The 19,670-nt window shown below is 41.5% G+C and overlaps 1 protein-coding gene across 3 annotated transcripts in view; it reads right to left on the bottom strand.

Annotated features, from left to right (window-relative positions):
- The window catches only part of ANO3 (anoctamin 3), a 232,421-nt gene that overhangs the window by 155,089 nt on the left and 57,662 nt on the right, over positions 1 to 19,670 (bottom strand). Inside the window, exon 1 of one of the 3 annotated variants that reach the window (XM_081882797.1) lies at positions 5,556 to 5,770. The exons of the other annotated variants lie outside the window; for them this stretch is intronic. Coding sequence (XP_081738923.1) covers positions 5,556 to 5,607 — 52 coding nt within the window. The 5' untranslated portion in view covers positions 5,608 to 5,770. Of the gene's footprint in view, positions 1 to 5,555; positions 5,771 to 19,670 lie in introns of those variants that run through there. 3 annotated transcript variants of the gene reach the window in all.

Raw genomic sequence — 19,670 nt, 5'->3', positions numbered from 1 at the left:
GAAAGTGCACTTAGAGTGTGTACAGCATGGCATCGTTAAACAGATGGATCTTAATGGGCTCTTGCTATTATCATACCCAATTTATGGATGCTTATGGACTCTGAAAATAGCGGTGGGCTATCAATGAAGATAGATTTGCCTTGTGAAATGGACAAGACTGAGCATGAATACAGAATTTACTGGGCAGTAACTTACTGCAATGTGCATCTAACTATTTGGTAACCCAGTTGTCCGCATTAGATTTCTCACCCTTACAGCAGGATACAAACAATGGAGCTAAGTGGTAAACATAATTTACTACATAATCAGATGAAAATTTGCCACATACCAGGTGTGGCCAAATACCGTATTTTTTGCACCATAACACTCACTTTTTCCCTAGAAAGTAAGGGGAAATGTCTGTGCATGTTATGGAGGGAATGCCTACGGGTGGCATGCCTACGGATTTTCCTCCTCTAAAAACTACGTGCGTGTTATGGTCGGGTGCGTGTTATAGAGTGAAAAATACGGTACTTGTTTTTTAACCACCCATTTCATCATCCTCTGAAGCGGTAAAAATCCATTTCCCATGCATCAGTTGAAGATTTGCTGGAAAAATATATGGTAAAAGTTAACCATTCTTAGTATAAAATATTTTACTGATGAATAAAGGAATGACTTCTTTTTAATATATTTGCATCTAAAACATGCAAATATGCAGAACTGGGTGGGCTCTGTGCTAAAATATTAACATTTCCATGAACAAATAAATCCCTATTAAACAATGCCAGTAAATAAAATTTGCTTCCTACCCCCCATGCCAGCCACAAGGTTTAAATGGTTCTGAAGCATGGAGAAAACATCTGTGAGGGGCAGTTGGCCAATCCAGAGAGATTATCACAGCTTTTGTATAAATAGAATTTAGGACACTTTTCTCTCTCTTCATTTTTCATGCAGCTTGGATTCATAAGTGTGAGATTATGGCATGAATTTCTCAGAAATACACAGAAAACTAAAGTGAATGATTTTTGTAATTAAAGATGTGGACGTTTGCTTTAATTTTCTTCCTTGTTAATTAAACCCTTCAGTGTTCACGTCTGATAATTCAACTAATACCAGTGAAGATTACCTCAGAAAAGTGTCTGATAACCTATTTTCTTTGGTCACACTTTGGTAGGATTCTTTGGAATTATGTGATTTGAAAGAATCTCATATTCTAACACAGCATGCCATATAGAAAATATCCAAAAATCAAAGTATGATCCTCAGTGTTTAATGTGTTGATCTAAGATTACACAATTCATATAAAGTAAACCTTGCTGCCAGGGTTGAAGCCACTTGAGAGCAAATAATCAGAGCTCCCAAGCGGATGTGATGTCTGCCAAAAACTGCAAAACATGCGTACTGTGCCAAACAGAAGCCACACAGCTGTAGGTCAGGGTCAGATCCACTCCTAAGCTCCTGAGTGGATCTAATGTGGTACTGTGTCTTTCATTGCCAAGTATGGACTGAAGGCTCCAAACTGTTACTTTGCAAATGTGGTATACCTTCAGCCAGGGTCAGATCCCCCTGACATCATACACTAGGTGACGGACAGGTTGGAAGCTCTGCCACCTGGTAAGTGCAGCCTGCAGAGGCTTGGCCACAACTGGATCTGGCCTGCCAGTTAAAACCAGTTCTCCACCCCTTGCGTAACCCTTCAAGATGTCTAAGATACTTCACTTGTTGGGTGGGGAAACAATGTTGAGAGGGATAGCTCTTGTTAGACAGACCCTAGGAATACGCAGGCCAAAGAGCATCCACAGTGCCGAAGGCACTTTCATAGCATCACCTGCAGGAAACAAATACCTCAGCCAGCCCACCAAACAACAACAACTCCATAGAAAGCAAATGCTGATGGCCTGCAGATTACAGTGGTACCTCAGGTTACATACGCTTCAGGTTACATACGCTTCAGGTTACAGACTCCGCTAACCCAGAAATAGTACCTTGGGTTAAGTACTTTGCTTCAGAATGAGAACAGAAATCGTGCTCCGGCGGCGCAGTGGCAGCAGGAGGCCCCATTAGCTAAAGTGGTGCTTCAGATTAAGAACAGTTTTGGGTTAAGAACAGACCTCCGGAAAGAATTCAGTAGTTAACCCAAGGTACCACTGTATTGACTGCCCTCCCCACCCCAAAGGAAGTATATAGGATCACCCTGACAAGAGCTGTTCTTGATTATACTGAAGAAAAAAAGTGGGTTGTCACAAAAGTTGCAATGGATCACCGAGTTGAGGCCTTTCAGCCTACATTTAATGTTTATTTACGGCACTGATATATTCTGGTGGATCTTTCGTTTAATTGGTTAACTGAAGGGAAAGACAGATGGTAGCAAGGAAATCTCCACAGAAAGGAGAAGCATGCAAGTGCACCAGAGTTCTCCATCCCAGCCGGAGGAGCCACTCACCATCCATATGAAAGAAGGGGGTTTGTACTGTGGAGAAGGGTTTGCTCTGGACTTCTCTTGCACAGAATATCCCTCTCCATGGGTCTATATTCTTCTTTGGCAAAACAGGAAACGTACCCACTGAATCCACGTTGTACTGCTCTAACAATGAGGAGATCTTAATACTATATATACACCTCACAGACTTGGTACTATAGATACCTTACAGATTTTCCATCTCAACGATAATGGTTGCTTCTATGGACTTTGCTATGAGGCAATCAGTGTCTGCCATATGCATTCTTTCCCACACGCAACTATTGGTATAAGAGCCCATTATCATATGCCGTAAGATGGGATGGCAGGTTAAAATTCACTTGTGAATTTCACTTGACTTTCACCAGCAAAATGGAACCTTCTCCTCCTCTCCCTTGCAGCCCCCTTTGTTGTTGTTTAGTCATTTAGTTGTGTCCGACTCTTTGTCACCCCATGGACCAGAGCACACCAGGCACTCCAGTCTTCCACTGTCTCACATTCTCAAAAGCAGCTCTAGCACGTTGGGTGACAGGAACAAGCCAGTAGTAAATCACACCAAACAAGCTGGAGTTCACTCTGTTAGCAAAACAGGACCTGCACAGGAGTCATGAGCACATCAACTCAGGTCTTGCCCTCATGAAGCAGTTGCTAAGACTAAAGGTCCTGCTTCCCCACAGCCAGCTATGTCTCCTCCTCTCTAAGGTGCTTTCCAAGCAATTGGCTCCTCTGCAGGTGTACCTGTCTCTCCTCCTGCTTCATGCCTTTCCTGGTTGTGGGTGCTCAGGGGGAGGGGAACTTGTGTTGCCCCCTCCTGCTCCAACCTGTGCTTTTTCACAAGCCTGACCATCTCTGCTTCTTGGCTTCCCTCCTCCCCTGCTTCAGCTTCTGTCTCTAATTCTGGACTTCTTTCTGCCACAGACTCTCCTGGCTCAATAATCCCTGTTACCTCTTCAGCTTCTGACACTACCTGCTCCCAGTCTTCTCCCTCTGGCCACTCATTATCATCCCACCAACACTCCCTGGGCTCTGAGCCTTCTTCCTTTGGGGGTTCCCCAGCTGGTCCCCCCCCCACATCATTCATTTATATCCAACCAGTCCCTGACATCAGAGGACCCTTCAGAAAACATTTGGCAAGAAGATGGTGGTAGTGGTGGTGGTGAGTAAATGGAAGTGCCACTACACCAGCAGAACTCTGATGGCAGCACTGTGGCTACATTCCCAGGAGTGCACTTCATCATTGTAGAGCATGGATGGGGAACCAGTGGCTCTGCAGATGCTGCTGGACTCCAACTTACATCAGGATCCAGCCAGCACTGTCCATGGTCAGGCCTGACAGAAGCTGAAGTCTAACAATATCTGGAGGGTTACAGGCTCCCCAACCTTGCTGTAGGACCATGACTTTTCTGTAAGCAGACCATTTCCTTAAATTAGGAAATAACTTTAAACAAGTAGGAGAGAGGCAAAGAGTCGTTTCTGTGGGCCTTGTTGGAGATTCAGGGTGCAATACTAACTTCCACTCAGCACTAGTGAGTCTCTCACAAATGGTTAAGACAAAGGCATTCTTGCTCAGGGTGGTCGCAGCACTGACTATACACCATAGGAAAGGACTATCAAGCCACCTCCACATATTTTTTCTGGCCTATGGTTGCAAGAATGTAATGAGGAAAGAACAGAAAGAAAACAAAGTTTTTAATGTAGAAAAATAATATTTGGCTTGGCACTGAAGACTTCACCTTCCACAATTAGAATGTCTTCTCCATCCACAGGAAGCTTTTGATCTGGCAAAGGGAAAATGTGGTGACTTTTGATTCATTTTTTCTCCTGCAGCCCTTCACATACTGCTCTAAAAGATCCCTCAAGAATATTGTGGTGGTACTGGGGGACACAACTTCCTAAACTGTCCCCTTTTTAAAAATTAAAATGAAAGTACTCCAAACATGGAATGAATGTTTGTTTATTTTTACTTTTACTTTTGTTTTTCTGTTTTCTGTTGATTACTTATGTTACACACTTTTAAAAACCAATACAGCATATAAAAAAGAAAGAAAGAAAGAAAGAAAGAAAGAAAGAAAGAAAGAAAGAAAGAGAAAGAAAGAAAGAAATAACTCTAAACAGCTATGGGGGGCGACCCTGAGAGCTAGTCTGACTTAGCAAACAGAGTAGGCTTTGGAAATTTTTGACTTTCTCTTCTCTATCATTGGATGTCCTAAGTCTGTATCTCGCAACCTCAGTTCCCCATCGGCAAAAATTGGATTAGTTGTTGTGAAGATGAAGACGATAGGATTTGGAGCACATTCAGCACGCTGGAACGTGCTGGAGAAATTAACCCCATACAAATGTCCAGCAGCAATGCACTTCCCATGAAAGTACAACTCAATTTCCTTTCAAGACCCTGCTGGAAATACAAGGGTTAATAGAACCATAAGAGATGGAATGGAACCACGAGATCATTCAGATCACCCCCAGTATGCTCATCCACACAGCATTCTTCCCCTCTGCACCACAAGCTAGACCACATCTTTCCAAAAGGAGGTAGCAGGAATACAGTTCAATCAACAGAAGAGGGGTAAAATCTTGAATAAAGTTGGGTTGATCAGCTACTGAAATTTTTTCTACAGCCAAACACAGAAACTGTACCAGCATGCTTGCAAGGCAAGAAAACAGTCTACTTGCTATCTTCAAGTCTACAAAGCCAAATTCAATTCCATGACATAAATACAGTGATAGCAAAATTCTTTGATGCTGAATGACTGCAGTGTTGGTCTCTTGTGTGTGTGCCCACGACCATGAGCTTTGCAACTGTATAAAGAATCAATTTCCTGTGACAAAGAGATCTCTGAATGATTTTTGGTATATAAGTCAGATCCTCTTGAGCCGCTCAAGGAAAACAAACTATTTAATAAAGCAAAGAGGGATTCTTTTTTTTACCCAGAAAACTATTCCATTGTTGAAAGTAAAAGAACCTTTTGAGTTGATGCAAGAGTTTAAAAGGTGCCTGCATTGCACAGGGCTTTGGATGCTTTCAGCAGCCAGTGTGCTGAAGCTTGAGAATACTGCAAGGGCATGCAGACCGAATGATTTAACACACGTCGTTCAAGAGACAAAAGACACCTACCTTTCTGCTGCTTAAAGGACTGTATAGAACCCGAGTGGTGAACCATCTTCATATATGGGAGCTTGGCTGTTGCCGTTTACTGAGCTTCAGGGAATCAAGGTGTTGCAAAATAGGAAACAGCCTGGCTTGCTGCTCCATAGAATCCAGCAGATTTGGAACAGCTATGTAACCCAGCACCTGCTTCAGTGAGCGCTCTCAGCTTGGAAGACTCTACTCCCTTCTGTTGTCATAGAAACCAGAAAGGCTGATCCAGCATCACACTCCCCTTAGTGGATGCTTTAGGTATAAGTCACTACATCAATCTAATGGGAAATGCAGCAATATATTGTTCTGAACCTTCTGGTGGTAGAAGCTGAATTCCCCCCACCCGGCAAGGTAAAGAAAGAAAACTCAAGCACATTCTCCTCCCACTCCCTTTTTTATGATCATTGTATCAGCAAACCATTCCCAGACATCTATAGAAAGATACCCTTGAGCTAAACAGTGGGCAGAAATTTAAATTTCTGTCAGAACACTGGTGACCAAGGAATTTTGCAGACTAGCAGTGCACACAACACATTTGATTGTTTTGTCTTACCTTTCAGAGCTCCCTAGTTTAAGGTTTCTAAAAGTCACCCACAACACGTGGCATTTTTCCCCTATGCCAAATCTCCATGTAAAAAACAACAACCCAAAACTGTCCACATGGGTGACGTTCACTGGTATTTTATAGTTTGCTACAAATACATTGACCGTGGAGCCAACATGTTTACAATCTTCCTTCCTTCCTTCCTTCCTTCATTTCTTTTTCAAACAGAATAAATAAAATTTATAAGTGATCACTATGACACAAATGGACACTTGGCTTTATTCACTCTAAATAAGGGCATGGAACTTTCAACACATTTCTTGCTAAGGAAAGGCAGGATCAGGTTCTCATGCCCTTCTTCACATGTTCCAAGAATATGTGATGGACATCACAGAGATACAGGGACAAGCTGTGCCTCCTGCCAACCACAGGTTTGATAGGGGATGATAACACGTACATCGGAATGTAAGTAAAGATCCCTCCATGCGAGAGGGGACCCTGATTGGGTAGGAATCCCCCCTTACATGGGAAGTAAAGGGACCCCTGACCATTAGGTCCAGCCGTGACCGAGTCTGAGGTTGCAGTGCTCATCTCACTTTATTGGCTGAGGGAGCCGGCGTACAGCTTCCGGGTCATGTAGCCAGCATGACTAAGCCACTTCTGGCAAACCAGAGCAGTGCACAGAAACACAATTTACCTTCCCGCTGGAGCGGTACCTATTTATCTACTTGCACTTTGATGTGCTTTTGAACTGCTAGGTTGGCAGGCGCAGGGGCCGAGTAATGGGAGCTCACCCTGTCGCGGGGATTCAAACCGCCGACCTTCTGATCGGCAAGTCCTAGGCTCTATGGTTTAACCCACAGCGCCACCCACATCCCACATGGGAAGTAGAGTTAACACAATTAGGTGCTAAGGTCCAGGTTTTGAATTCCAACTCAGCCACAGTACGTTACTGTTTGGGAATGTGTCCAAGAGGAATAATAGAGGGCAGGGGGTGGTGTTTTAAAAGAGAGATATCGAGAGAGAGAGAGATCATGAATCTCCAGGAAATGTCCTCTAGCAAGAATTCTGTTACCACAAGGTACCTTGGTGACATCATGCTTGTACTGTGGCTCAGATTTTTGAGGATGCAGCTTCTTCTCTGGAAGAGAAATCTTTCTCCATTGCCTTACACACAGGAAGAGGTGTGTGTGGAAAAAGAGAATAAATCCCCAGAAAATATTAGACTGGGAAAATGTCACCTCCAAAGAAGGACCCTGTTTATTGTGTAGGGGAAAGAATAGAAAAACAACCCCCCCCCTTATTTTTACTGTTTACTTCATCATATCTTCCCCCAATTGAGTGTTAAACCACTCTGGAATTAGCTCTGTGGGGAGAATAGATGTCTTCAAACAATTCTAAGCCCCTTTAACGGACTACAGTCCACACAGTCATGACTATTTAAAGTGCTATAATACTGCCCTGGTTGGTTGGGTTTGTTTTTTATGTGTTTGTTTCATGAAGTTATATATTGTTATTTTACATTGTTTTTAATGTTATATTTTTAATGTTGCTACCTTCCCTAGGACCCTAGAGGGAAGGACAGGTATAATAATAATAATAATAATAATAATAATAATAATAATAGTCAGCATAGAGTTATTTTTTTGAAGAGCTTTCTTCTAATGGTGCACAGGAAGAAGACAAAAACAAAAGATTTAAAAAATATATAATTTTAAATGTAACACTTAGGGTAGTTATGTATTATTTAAATATTGTGCTAGAGCTTTGGCTTGCTCTTCATAAAGGCAAAGGGTTTTATCCAGTTACGTTAGAGTAGACCTATTCAAATCAATAGACCTAAATGAGTTGCATCAATTCATTCCAGTGGATCTACCGGTACTTGTGAATCTGATGCTCTCATTGCTCTGGGGAGTCTCCCATATCAGAAAAAGCAATGGTTTGGAGCCAAAGCTAGTCATCCTTAAAGGAGACCCAGTGAAATCAATGGGACTTAAGTAAGCTTAAGGATGACTAACTCTGGATCCAATCTAATGGACCTCATGGCATCTAAAGCCCAAACTTCTTTTTCTCATGTTTGAGCAGTTTATCAGCTTCAGTCAAAGCACCAAACCAACATGCAGCTTTTAGACAGAAATATCCACACATTTCAAAGCCACTGCTCCCTTGAGCGTAGGCAGCAAAATTGCTTTTCACACTACCAGATTTTTTTTTCCGTTTTAGCAAATCTGGAGGAAGGTATGAAATAGTTAACACAAACATTTTTTGCCAGGCTGTTTGTAATAGAAACATACTTTTTTTGAACCCTGAGGCAGACATAAGTATGAGATAGAAAATACAGTATGGCTGCTGGGGAAGGCCTGTTAAAAGAAGGCAAATATACGCCCATAAAATAGGCTTTAAACTTTAAAGTTTAAATTAAATTCATTTTCCTCCACTCCATCAACCTGTGAATATAAAATAAGAGGTAATAGGATGAAAATATGAACCTCATAAAATAAGCCTGATCCACCAGTATAAACATAGGATAAGTTTTATCATTGTGATTCAAATAATTAGGTTTCAGACAGCAGTCTCATTAGGAATTTCTATCCTTCACCATATTACAAACACCATTAATGTGTTATATTAGTAAAACTAAATTCTGGAGAAGTGAGAAATCTTGGTAGGCAATGGCCAAAAAAGAGAGCAATTATGCAGCAGTTGAAATGTACAACTGTTTTGTTAACCTAGAAGAAAAACAAAACTGCAGGTTCGCTAATTTGTTGTCACCTGTGAGCTAAACAAGAAAAGATATTTTAGTGGCGCTAATGAATAAGAAATTAAATAAGCTCCTCTGTGCCATCCATCCTATTAAAAAGTACCATCCTAGTAACACAGCATTGTAGGGGTAGCCAGTGTAGCTGCCCTTCAGAAGTTGTGAACTCTAGGCTCCCATCAAATAGCCAGCATGGCCAACCCTGAGAGATGATGAAAGTTATGTGGAGGGCACAGCTTTGGTTACCCTTGATGTTGATACTTTCTAACTGCCTTTGAAATCCCCTTTGCTCTCTCCCCATTGTTAAAGTGTGTGAGGAGAAGAAGAAGAGTTTGGATTTGATATCCGAAGGAATCTCAAAGTGGCTAACATTCTCCTGTCCCTTCCTCCCCCACAACAAACAATCTGTGAGGTGAGTGGGGCTGAGAGACTTCAGAGAAGCTACACCACATGTAACTTATTCCATATTCAGACACTAAATACCTTCCCACCCTCCAACCTCACAATGATTTAAGAACCACCGCACACTCATGCCATCCATCCCATGTGAGGTTTGGTTTTTTTTTTTACTTTAAGGTAGGGCCACTATTTTGAGGTGGATTTCATCTCCCTGATTTGTCCCCCATACAAACGTCTCCTAGTAATCGGGGTTTCCTGGGCTGCGCGTAACAGGTATGAGAGGGCTGAATCATAACCCGCTGGCTCCTGATTCAATGAGCAACAGACATTTCAGGCCATGCATTTGAAACTGCTGAGCTAGAGAGTCAGCTAACTGAGTGCAGCCAATCCCACTCTGCTTCCTCTTATCCAGCTTTAAGGTCTAATATGCCACCATGGTGTAGTGGTTAAGAGCGGTGGACTCATAATCTGGTGAATCGGGTTCACTTCCCTGCTCGTCCACATGCAGCTGCTGGGTGACCTTGGGCTAGTCACACTTCTTTGAAGTCTCTCAGCCCCACTCACCTCACAGAGTGTTTGTTGTGGGGGAAGAAGGGAAAGGAGATTGTTTGCCGCTTTGAGACTCCTTAGGGTAGTGAAAGGCAGGATATCAAGTCCAAACTCCTTCTCCTCTTCCTCTTCTTCTTCTTCCTCAGTCTAGGTAACATGTTGCTGAGGAAAGCCATCAGGTTTCTCCTCTGTACTTTCCTGCTCTCCATCTGCCTGATGTGCGAATGTCTCCCATGCTTAAGATCTCTTCTTTTCCAGCCTAGTTGCACCTGACTTTCCCTCACTCTTAACTTGGGTTTATGGAACACCTGGTGGTGTATCAAAGTTTAGTTATAAATTTTTCTTAATAGCACTGAGAATGAGTAATGCAAGTTGCATAGTTAATATGAATAACAATTGGCCATTGTGTATATTCAGCACACCTCGTGGGGAATGAGCAATTAATCTGACCGTGGAGAGGGAATTGTGCACATTTATTTGTCAAAATACATAATCTCCAATAGGCATCGTGGGATGGGCAGATCTCAACTGCCATCACACACACACTTGCTATTATGTATAATCTCCAATAGTACAGACCCTGAGATCTTCAAATTCAGGAGTTTCCTTTGTGAAGTTAGACACATGTAGGGCCTACCAACCCCAACAATGGGGCACGGTGGGGTGGTAGGATCCGCAGGGGCAGATCTGGCCTCCAAGAATGCATCGCCTTCTGCTGCTGCCACCATGCTAACTGGGGCTAAGCCATGGTCTGGCATACTGCCGCATCACAAGTGGTAAACCGAGAACAAACCTTGGTTACAGACCATGATTTATCTGAAGCAAGACAAAACCCAAGATTCAGACATAACACTAAGCCAAACCACATCTTAGTCCTGGGTAGCAAAGCTGGAGCAGAACCCGGGGGCAGGGAAGCATAGCAGCTATGGTTTCCCTTCCAAGAACATGCACATTGGTTCATTCGACTAAATCATGATTCGGCTTAGCATTTCATGCAAACCGAATCTCCGAATGTGGCGTGATAAGCACTGGATTTTGGTTTTAAAACCAAACTTGCAATACTTGTACCAGTCAAAATAACCATGGCAGATTTTGAAAGCTGAGCCTTCAAATGAGCAACTGAGCCTGATGTGAATGTCTATTTGGAAGAATTTCATAAATATTTCAATTTTTATATTATACTAATATATGGTGGCAGACACAATAAATACACCACTGTATATGTATGTAGTACACCAAAGACAGTGTTTTTTTAAAAAACGAGAGGCTCAAGTTAACTACTTATATCTATGATTAGAGAGCCAACTGAAAATGGGTCTGCATTTATTTATCTTCATTTGTGAACTACTTCCTATGAAGCATCTTGAAGTGATTGAACGACACACAAACAATATAAACCATTTAAAATATTTTATCTAATTAATAAATATAATAATAGTAATAGTAATAGTAGTAATGTTAAACTCAAATCTGTAACAGAGAATAAGAAAACATGAAAATGAAAATATGGTGTTAGTGTGCTGGAAATGAATCCATAAGTAATTCAGTACACAGAGATGTTGCATTTGACCCTTCATCCATCTGGGTGTAATCCCACAACTCCCTGGGAGTCAGGATTTGTAAAAATTAGCTCATTCTGGGTCTCTATCTGGCAGCTGGATGGCAGGAAGAAATGAAGATATGCAGCTTTTCCCCATTACTACATCACCAGACAGGGAAAATGTTTCACCTTTTTATTTCTGATTATGATGCAATGGTCACATAGCCTCCATCCATACAAAGGTAATAATCCAGAGACCTGAAAAGGCATCCAAGAGCAAATGTAATTTATATTTTTGAAAGTCTTCTAAATATTCAGAACTCTCTCTCTGCTTCAACCTTTAAATCTTTAGGATCATGAGTGGAATATAAGACTCTAGCCAGACCAAATCTCTTTAAACAAGCAAAATATAATTTGATCATGATTTCCAATCCCCTCCTTTAATTCCAATGTCACTTTCATTCCATTTTTAGATTCAAAATGCTGATAAAACCCAAGCAGTTTTACCTAGCTACCTCTGTAACAATAGAATCAATTGGATAACAATGTTGTTTTGAGAATGATAAGATGTGCTCATGAACACTGATAAGCCATGCACCAGAAGCTAGGCATCAATTTTTAAAGACCTCTCATCATTTTAAATCAAAGGAAAACTACTTACAGTGTTTCTGCGTGCTTTTTTTGCATCGTACAGACACAAACAATTGTGTTACAGAAACCAATTAAATAATCAGATATCGCTGCAGTGTTTCTGCTCATTAGCATGAAAAGAATTTAAGCAGAACTCAAATTGTGCACTGCTGAAATTATCAGTTTAATTGTTTCAGTGTGTGGTCATATTATGTGGCTCCTCCCTCACAACGTGTAGTTTAAGACCTGAGTTAGTTCGACAGTAAGAACTTCTTTTGTGGGAAGCGGTCAGGTAAGAATTTGGGCATCTCAGAGTAAGCAGAAGTCTGGAGATGAATATGAAATAATAGCCTTTGGAGGCATTGTCTCCATGCATGTGGTAAATGTGGGGAGCATTGCTCATTGGCCCCATATCTCTGCTGACTGGAAAGTCTGAAAGTGCTGCCTTTGTGTATGTAGAATTATGGGTTTAAAGAATGAAGAAATGCAGGAAGTTGGGGCAAGGGAGAGAAATGTGAGAGAAGACCAGGGCAGGCTCAAGATACTCTGGGTGAACCTGAGGCGAACCACAAAATGCTGCCTCCCTGCCAGGGAGGAATGGGTGAGTGAAGATATATATCAGGAACAAGGGGGAAATAAAGATCCACATTGGGAATGGGGGGGGGGGGGAGGAGAGAAAGCAAACCAACCTTACCCAATAGTTTAAATGTGAATCAAAGGCTAAAATGGAGGGGCACAGACTGGCAGAGGAACGGGGGTGAATAAGGGAGGGCATTCTCAGTGGTGGCACCTCACCCATGGAACTCCCTCCCCATTGATGTTTGCTTTGTCAGCTACTGTACGAGGAAGCCAAATATCTTCTCATTTGGTCCTTGAGCTGAATTACTTTAGAAAGACTATTACTTTGCTCCTAGCATAGTTGTATTATGATTATATAGTTTTATTATGTGGTTTTATTCTTTTATTATTATTTTATTTATCTCTGTTTGCTAGCTGCCCTTCACTCCATATTGGAGAAAGGGCAACATATAAAAGCACCAGATAGCAAGCAAGTGAGATAGTTTAGCTATTACACACACACACACACACACACTTTTGGAAAAGTTCAGTTTTAAAAATAAAAAAATAAGAATCAAAGTTCAGCTAAACCCTTGTTGCAGATTCACTGGCAAACTGTCACCAGACTGATTAACAATTTTTTTCCACACAAGTAACCCGCCAGACTCATCACTCAAGCTGCCCTTTTGTGCTGCAAAGGCATTAACTAGAAAATGCAAGTGAAACAGGAAGAAGACCAATATATATTCAGTCACAAACAGAAACAGACCCAATTAAAATGAGATTACAGTTTCTAACATTTGCAATTTCTAAAGGCACTGCCTCCACAGCCTTTAACGGGTATGCATCCACAATGGGAACCAAATGAATTCATTTTGAATTGGAAATGAGCGCAGGGCTCTCGTCACGGGCCAGAGTAATTTTACACACACAAGAAGACTTTTTCAAAATCACTGGAGCATGTAGAAAGCACACACACATCTGATAAATAATACAGTGCATTTTAAGTGCTTCCACAATGCAGTGCTCACTTAGACGCTGCTTTAAAAAAAACACAATACTGTGTGTCCACACAAAAGAAGGTTCTTTATTTTAAAGATATCATTCTCTCCCCCCCCTTCAATCCAGAGTCTGATGTTCCTGTATTACTTTGTTTTGCCTGATTCTATTTTCAAATAAAATCACATCATTTACAGAATGTTCCAGAACCAAGAGGAAATGTACCTTGCTGTATGGCAACACTCACTTCTGATGCCTGCAGTATCTCTACAGAAATGCAGCTTGTGAAAGGGATGATACCTCACAGTGAAGAGACAGGATGAACGTGACAGCTTTGGTCAGACACGCCTAATGAACCTGAAGATGTTGAATAAGGGCAAGATGGAGCAGTCCAAAGAGAAGCTCTTCTTGAAGCCTTAGGCATTTCTGGCTATGGTTGGTATTTGAATTCCTATCTTTTTAAAAAAGTGATATCCTTTTTTTTTGGTATGCCTTGAAGCTCCAGAAAATCTTCGCACACATTGGCTGTTTTCCCGCCAATATATTTTCCCACAGTGAGAGCTGGAAGTGAGAGCTGGACCATAAAGAAGGCTGATCACCGAAGAATTTATGCTTTTGAATTATGGTGCTGGAGGAGACTCTTGAGAGTCCCATGGACTGCAAGAAGATCAAACCTATCCATTCTTAAGGAAATCAGCCCTGAGTGCTCACTGGAAGGACAGATCGTGAAGCTGAGGCTCCAATATTTTGGCCACCTCATGAGAAGAGAAGACTCCCTGGAAAAGACCCTGATGTTGGGAAGATTGAGGGCACAAGGAGAAGGGGACGACAGAGGATGAGATGGTTGGACAGTGTTCTTGAAGCTACGAGCATGAGTTTGACCAAAGTGCGGGAGGCAGTAGAAGACAGGAGTGCCTGGCGTGCTCTGGTCCATGGGGTCACGAAGAGTCAGATACGACTAAACGACTAAACAACAACAACAACATTTCCCCGCAAAGATAGCCAACATAGTAAGGACACCACATTCGCTAGCCCTGCTTTAGATTATTGTTTATCGTATGGCCTATGATGTATTCAAAACAGTACATTGGTACCTTGGTTTAAGAACAACTTAGTTTATGAACAACTTGGATTAAGAATGCTGCAAACCTGGAAGCAGGTGTTTTGGTTTGTGAACTTTGCCTTGGAAGCAGAACATGTTTCGCTTCCTGTTGAGTGTGTTCCATTTGTAAATTGAGTCTCCCGCTGCTATGGGAAAGCATGCCTTGGTTTAAGAACGCTTTGGTTTAAGAAAGGACTTCTGGAACGGATTAAGTTCGTAAACCAAGGTACCACTGTACTTAAATCTTAAACAGAAAGGAAATCACTTAACCTACGAAAATAGTTGGAAGAATGGCAATGGAGTTTTGTGGACAAAGTCATATTCTGGGCAAATAAAAGTGAGGGCCACTATACATGTACTTTATTGTCTCTCTCAAGAAAGAACAGAACAGTAATAGGAAACTTCACACATATACAAAGTGTCTAGCCAAACATTGTCATTATGCTGTTCACCAGTCATAAACTGGAGTAAGAAACAAGCTCTCTCGAGAAATGATAATTCAGAATGCAATAGCACCATTAATGCTTCTTAGATGACTACCGGTAAATATCGTTTTGATATTTTGATCCACTACCTTTCCTTGGATCCCCAATATTGCATAAATTCTAGTTACGAAAGCCCCATCCTAATTCTGAAGTGATATAGCCTAAACACTGGTCATGACAACTGGTGTGTGTGTGTGTGTGTGTGTGTGTGTGTGTGAGAGAGAGAGAGAGAGAGAGAGAGAGAGAGAGAGAGAGAGAGAGAGAGAGAACACAAACTAGGCTCCTTTGTTACCTCTTCATGGCTGGTTGAAGATTAAGTTCTTCAGTGCTAAATGGCTGAAGGTGTATGGTTCCTTTACTTGCATGTAAAGGGTTTCTTGTGGATAACATTTGCAAACTATAAAGTCCATTGTTCTCTCAGAAACAAGGGAGAAACAATAAATAAAGCAGCCCAACTAAACACAGACTGCTTTTTCTTTATCTGCATAAAGAAGCATTCACTGCCACTCCTATGTACATGCATACTTAATACGTTAAATTCCAAAGTTACTGTTTCCTGCTCTATATAGGCTACGGATGGGGAGAAATTTAGTTCACATTTTAATGAGCACTCTACCTAATTTGCAGCTCCCAAATCAACAGCAAAACTGAAATGCAGCTATCCTTCAAAATCTGCACCTCTCTGAACTCCGAGGTGCAGTTTTCCAGCCAATAAAAAAAAGCATATGTGGAGTGTGTGGGGAAAAAACCCACAATGCTTATATTAATGAAAATGATGCATGCAAATATTAGTGAAATATATTAGGGGAAATTGCTTACAAAAATGTATGTATTGTGGGAAATTGTGTACAAAAATGTATATATATTGACATACCTGAAAATGTAAACAAATTTTCATGCAGCTTTTTTTCCTAATTGCAAACTGATGCAGATATGGGGAAAACTGAACTTAAAGTTGGAAAACAGATAAACATAAATGAAATAGAAATTGACAGATTTGTCTATCCCTAATAGGGGCTTCCAGCACTGACTGGCTGATGCTGTCTCACATTTCTGAAGAATTTAGCAGTTCTGCTTCTATTTTTTAAAATAAGATATTCCCTTTAAAAAAAGTCAACATTTTACTTTAAAAACAATAGAGACTGCCTTGTTCAAGTCAGACTTGCTCATTTTATGCCACTTTTAGTTTCCTGAACTGGGTCAAAACTCTCAGCTTCTTCTCATTCCAGCAGTGTTCATTTCTTTGCCAACAGGCAATGTTTTGTTGTAATATTGTAGAGTCACTGACTCACTGCACTGCATCCTCCCTGATGAAATGTAAAAGCTGGTGGATTTCTACTACCTGCAGGGGAGAAAATAATTGCTCTAGAGATCTGGCACGTATATGAAAATATGTGAAAAGCCGTATGTGACCTGTGGGATCAAAACCAAAGAGGTGAACTTAAAAATCAATATCAATGATTCATTCCTGCAAACTGAAAGTGAGAGATTTATCACATTTGACATTGTGCAAGTCAGAGCTGGGCAAGTTCTCCAGATTATTATTTCTTTAAAAAAACTCTCTGCCAATTTACCTCAGTCATCTTGAGGCACTCACTCATTCCCTTGTAATGTTGATCTTGGCTCTGAGGAACTACAAAAGTGTCAGGTATGCAAAAAATAAAAATAAAATAAATTGTGGCTTTGGAAATGTGGACAATTAGCCACTGGAGAGCAATTTAAGCCCATCTTCCTGTTAGCTGTCAAACAAAATCACATTAGAAAGGCCTGTGCTTCAAGGGGTGTAAGAGAACAAACTTACTAGTCAGCATAACAAAAAGAAGATCTTCAAGGGGTTCGCATCTTTAAAGGGACCAGTCCCTCTCAGAGGCCCAGGGTGTCCTAGGCCACTTTCAGCTTTTGAGGCCCCTAGCTATTAAAAAAATAATAATACACACAAGAACAAAATAAGGCACCAAAAACAAGAGTGAAAATAATTTTTTTTTTCATTTAACAAATGCTTCTATGCAATTAAATTGGGGGGGGGGCTTTTGTGCAACATCACAGCTGCTATTATGCCATAGCACAATATATATGTTTCAACAACAAAAAAGGACTTTTACAAATCACGTCTGTCCTTTGCTTAGATTATCACCTGAGAGAATGCATCGTGATTTGGTCATATACTAATAAAACAAGTTGTGAAAATGATAAAATGCTTAAAAACAGTAATACCAGTGTCTACAGCTGAGGCTCTGTGGCTGTTAAGTCTTGTTGGGCTTTTAAAATGTTCAGTTGCAACACTCAAATATCAACCACCCCTACCCCAAATCAGAATGACAGCCAGTTTGGAAGGTGGTTTGCAACACTTGCGTGTCGAGGTCCCCAGGTCCACCCCAATAACTCACACATCACACAGAATTTTTGTTTAAGGTTTTTGGCATAATTTTGGCCACAACTTTATTAAAATACAAATTTGTGAGTGGTTGCTTAGGCATTGGTTGCGACTATCTGCCCCCACCATGGGGGACAGACTGACATTCCGCACGATGCGAAAGTCAGAATGGGGGAATACACTTGGGGGTTACGCGGAGCAGGGAACCTGCCCTCACCCCAAATGCAACCAGGCATTGGTTGCGACTATCTGCCCCCACCATGGGGGACAGACTGACATTCCGCACGATGCGAAAGTCAGAATGGGGGAATACACTTGGGGGTTACGTGGAGCAGGGAACCTGCCCTCACCCCAAATGCAACCAGGAGCTCATTGCTATGGCCCGAGCCCCCTTGACAGAGTGGACAAGCAATAGTTAGCCCCCAATTCCTTTAACGGAATCCCTTGCAGCAGCAGCATTAGAGGGGCAGGCACAGCCAATCCATGCCCCTCAACCAACCAAACCATAAACCAATGCCTAACTGCAACCTTACAAGTTGTGACGATTTGCTACGCAGTAGGCAAAAACCAATGGCCCCAGCCAATCAGCCAGATGGACAAAATTCCTACCAGGCCCCCGCTCCAAAGCAGACGACCCCATGACAGGCATAGCAAGGTCAAAGCGAACAACCCTATTCTAGGGAGGGAGGGACGGGCAATCCGCTGCACGGGCGAAAAGAGGAAGCCCTAGCCTCGTGCAAGGAGCTTTAGCATTTCTGGCTGTCAATCAATAAATGGCAACATTAATTTCTTCCCAACAACAAGGGAAGCCCCAATCGCATCAGTGGCCAACGATCAGTTAGCCCGCCCCCAACTTTGGAGTGTCCTGGTGGCCCCCACCGCAACACGTGCTCTCCATGAAGGAGAACACGCTTTGTTTGAGGTCAAGCACAAATCATAGCTGGCCAGCTAATAGGTAACGATGAACTATAACTTTTGCTAAGGGTGTGTAGTGTACTTGTTCACTGTTTTCTTACCATTGCTTTTAGTAACATAAAAACTTGTACCTCATTGGGATTGCACATGAGCAGGAACCTTCAGTTTTATTTTGAATTTTATTTATTTAGATACAATTATATCTCAACCATTTCCTCCAAGGAGCTCAATGTGATGTACATAGCTTTCCCACTCCTCAATTAATCCCCACAGAAAACCTGAGAGGCAACGTTTGGACCAAGATGGGGATTTGAACCCATGGCCGAGCTGGGGATTTGAACCCTGCCCTCTGATGTTCTAGTCTAACACTTTAACCACCACATCACACTGGCACTTTGAGGTTTTCTGTATTGTTTTGTGAATCTCCTTAACTGAAATGATTAAATACTTCAAGGGTTCAACCATCCTCTGTATATTAAAATTACATGAATGTACTTTTATACTGAGATAAAAGATTTCAGCATGATCTTAAAATGGCATTTTACAGTAAATTAACACAATACATTAAAGGGATGCATTCATAGTTCTCCACTACAGCATCTATTGTCAAACATCACCACCTTCAGGCTTGTTCATTGTAACTAACACAAGAAATGAGAATCCTAAACTGAACATCAAAACAGCCAACCAAAGGTTCCTTTTTTTATCCCTCAGGATACAATAATTGCACTGACTTCCAGATTCAATGTATACACAGTAAGACTAACTCCGCTTGTATAATTCAGGAAGAATTGGCCTTTTTAATATTGTGCAAAAGTTGCTTTTAAAGCTATGCAAGTCTGGTTGCACAAATTGGACCGATTCAGATGACGTGTGATATACAGTAATTTGACCAAGTGCTCAACTTGTCCGAAATCCTTAGACCCCTGAGAGACAGTGTGGTGTAATGGTTAAAGTGCTGAGCTGGAAACAGGAAGGCTTGAGTTCAAATCCTTACTCAGTGAAGTCGGTTAAGTCTCTCATTCTGACCTACCTCACAGATTTGTAGTGAGAATATAATGAGGTGAACTATGCATGCCACCCTAAGTTCCTTGGTGAGATGAAGATGTAATAAACAAACTCCCACCCTCTTGCAAGCAGATCAGCCTATGCAATTCAGATCTCATTGTCTCACAATTAGAAAGCAGGAATGTTCCACTGTAGGGTAGCTTCAGGATTCAGAGGAATTAAACCACCCA

This window comes from Podarcis melisellensis (assembly GCF_964234715.1).
Source record: "Podarcis melisellensis genome assembly, chromosome: 1".
Lineage (NCBI taxonomy): Eukaryota > Metazoa > Chordata > Lepidosauria > Squamata > Lacertidae > Podarcis > Podarcis melisellensis.
Note: the sequence above shows the minus strand (reverse complement) of the source record. Positions and strands in the feature narration are given on the sequence as shown.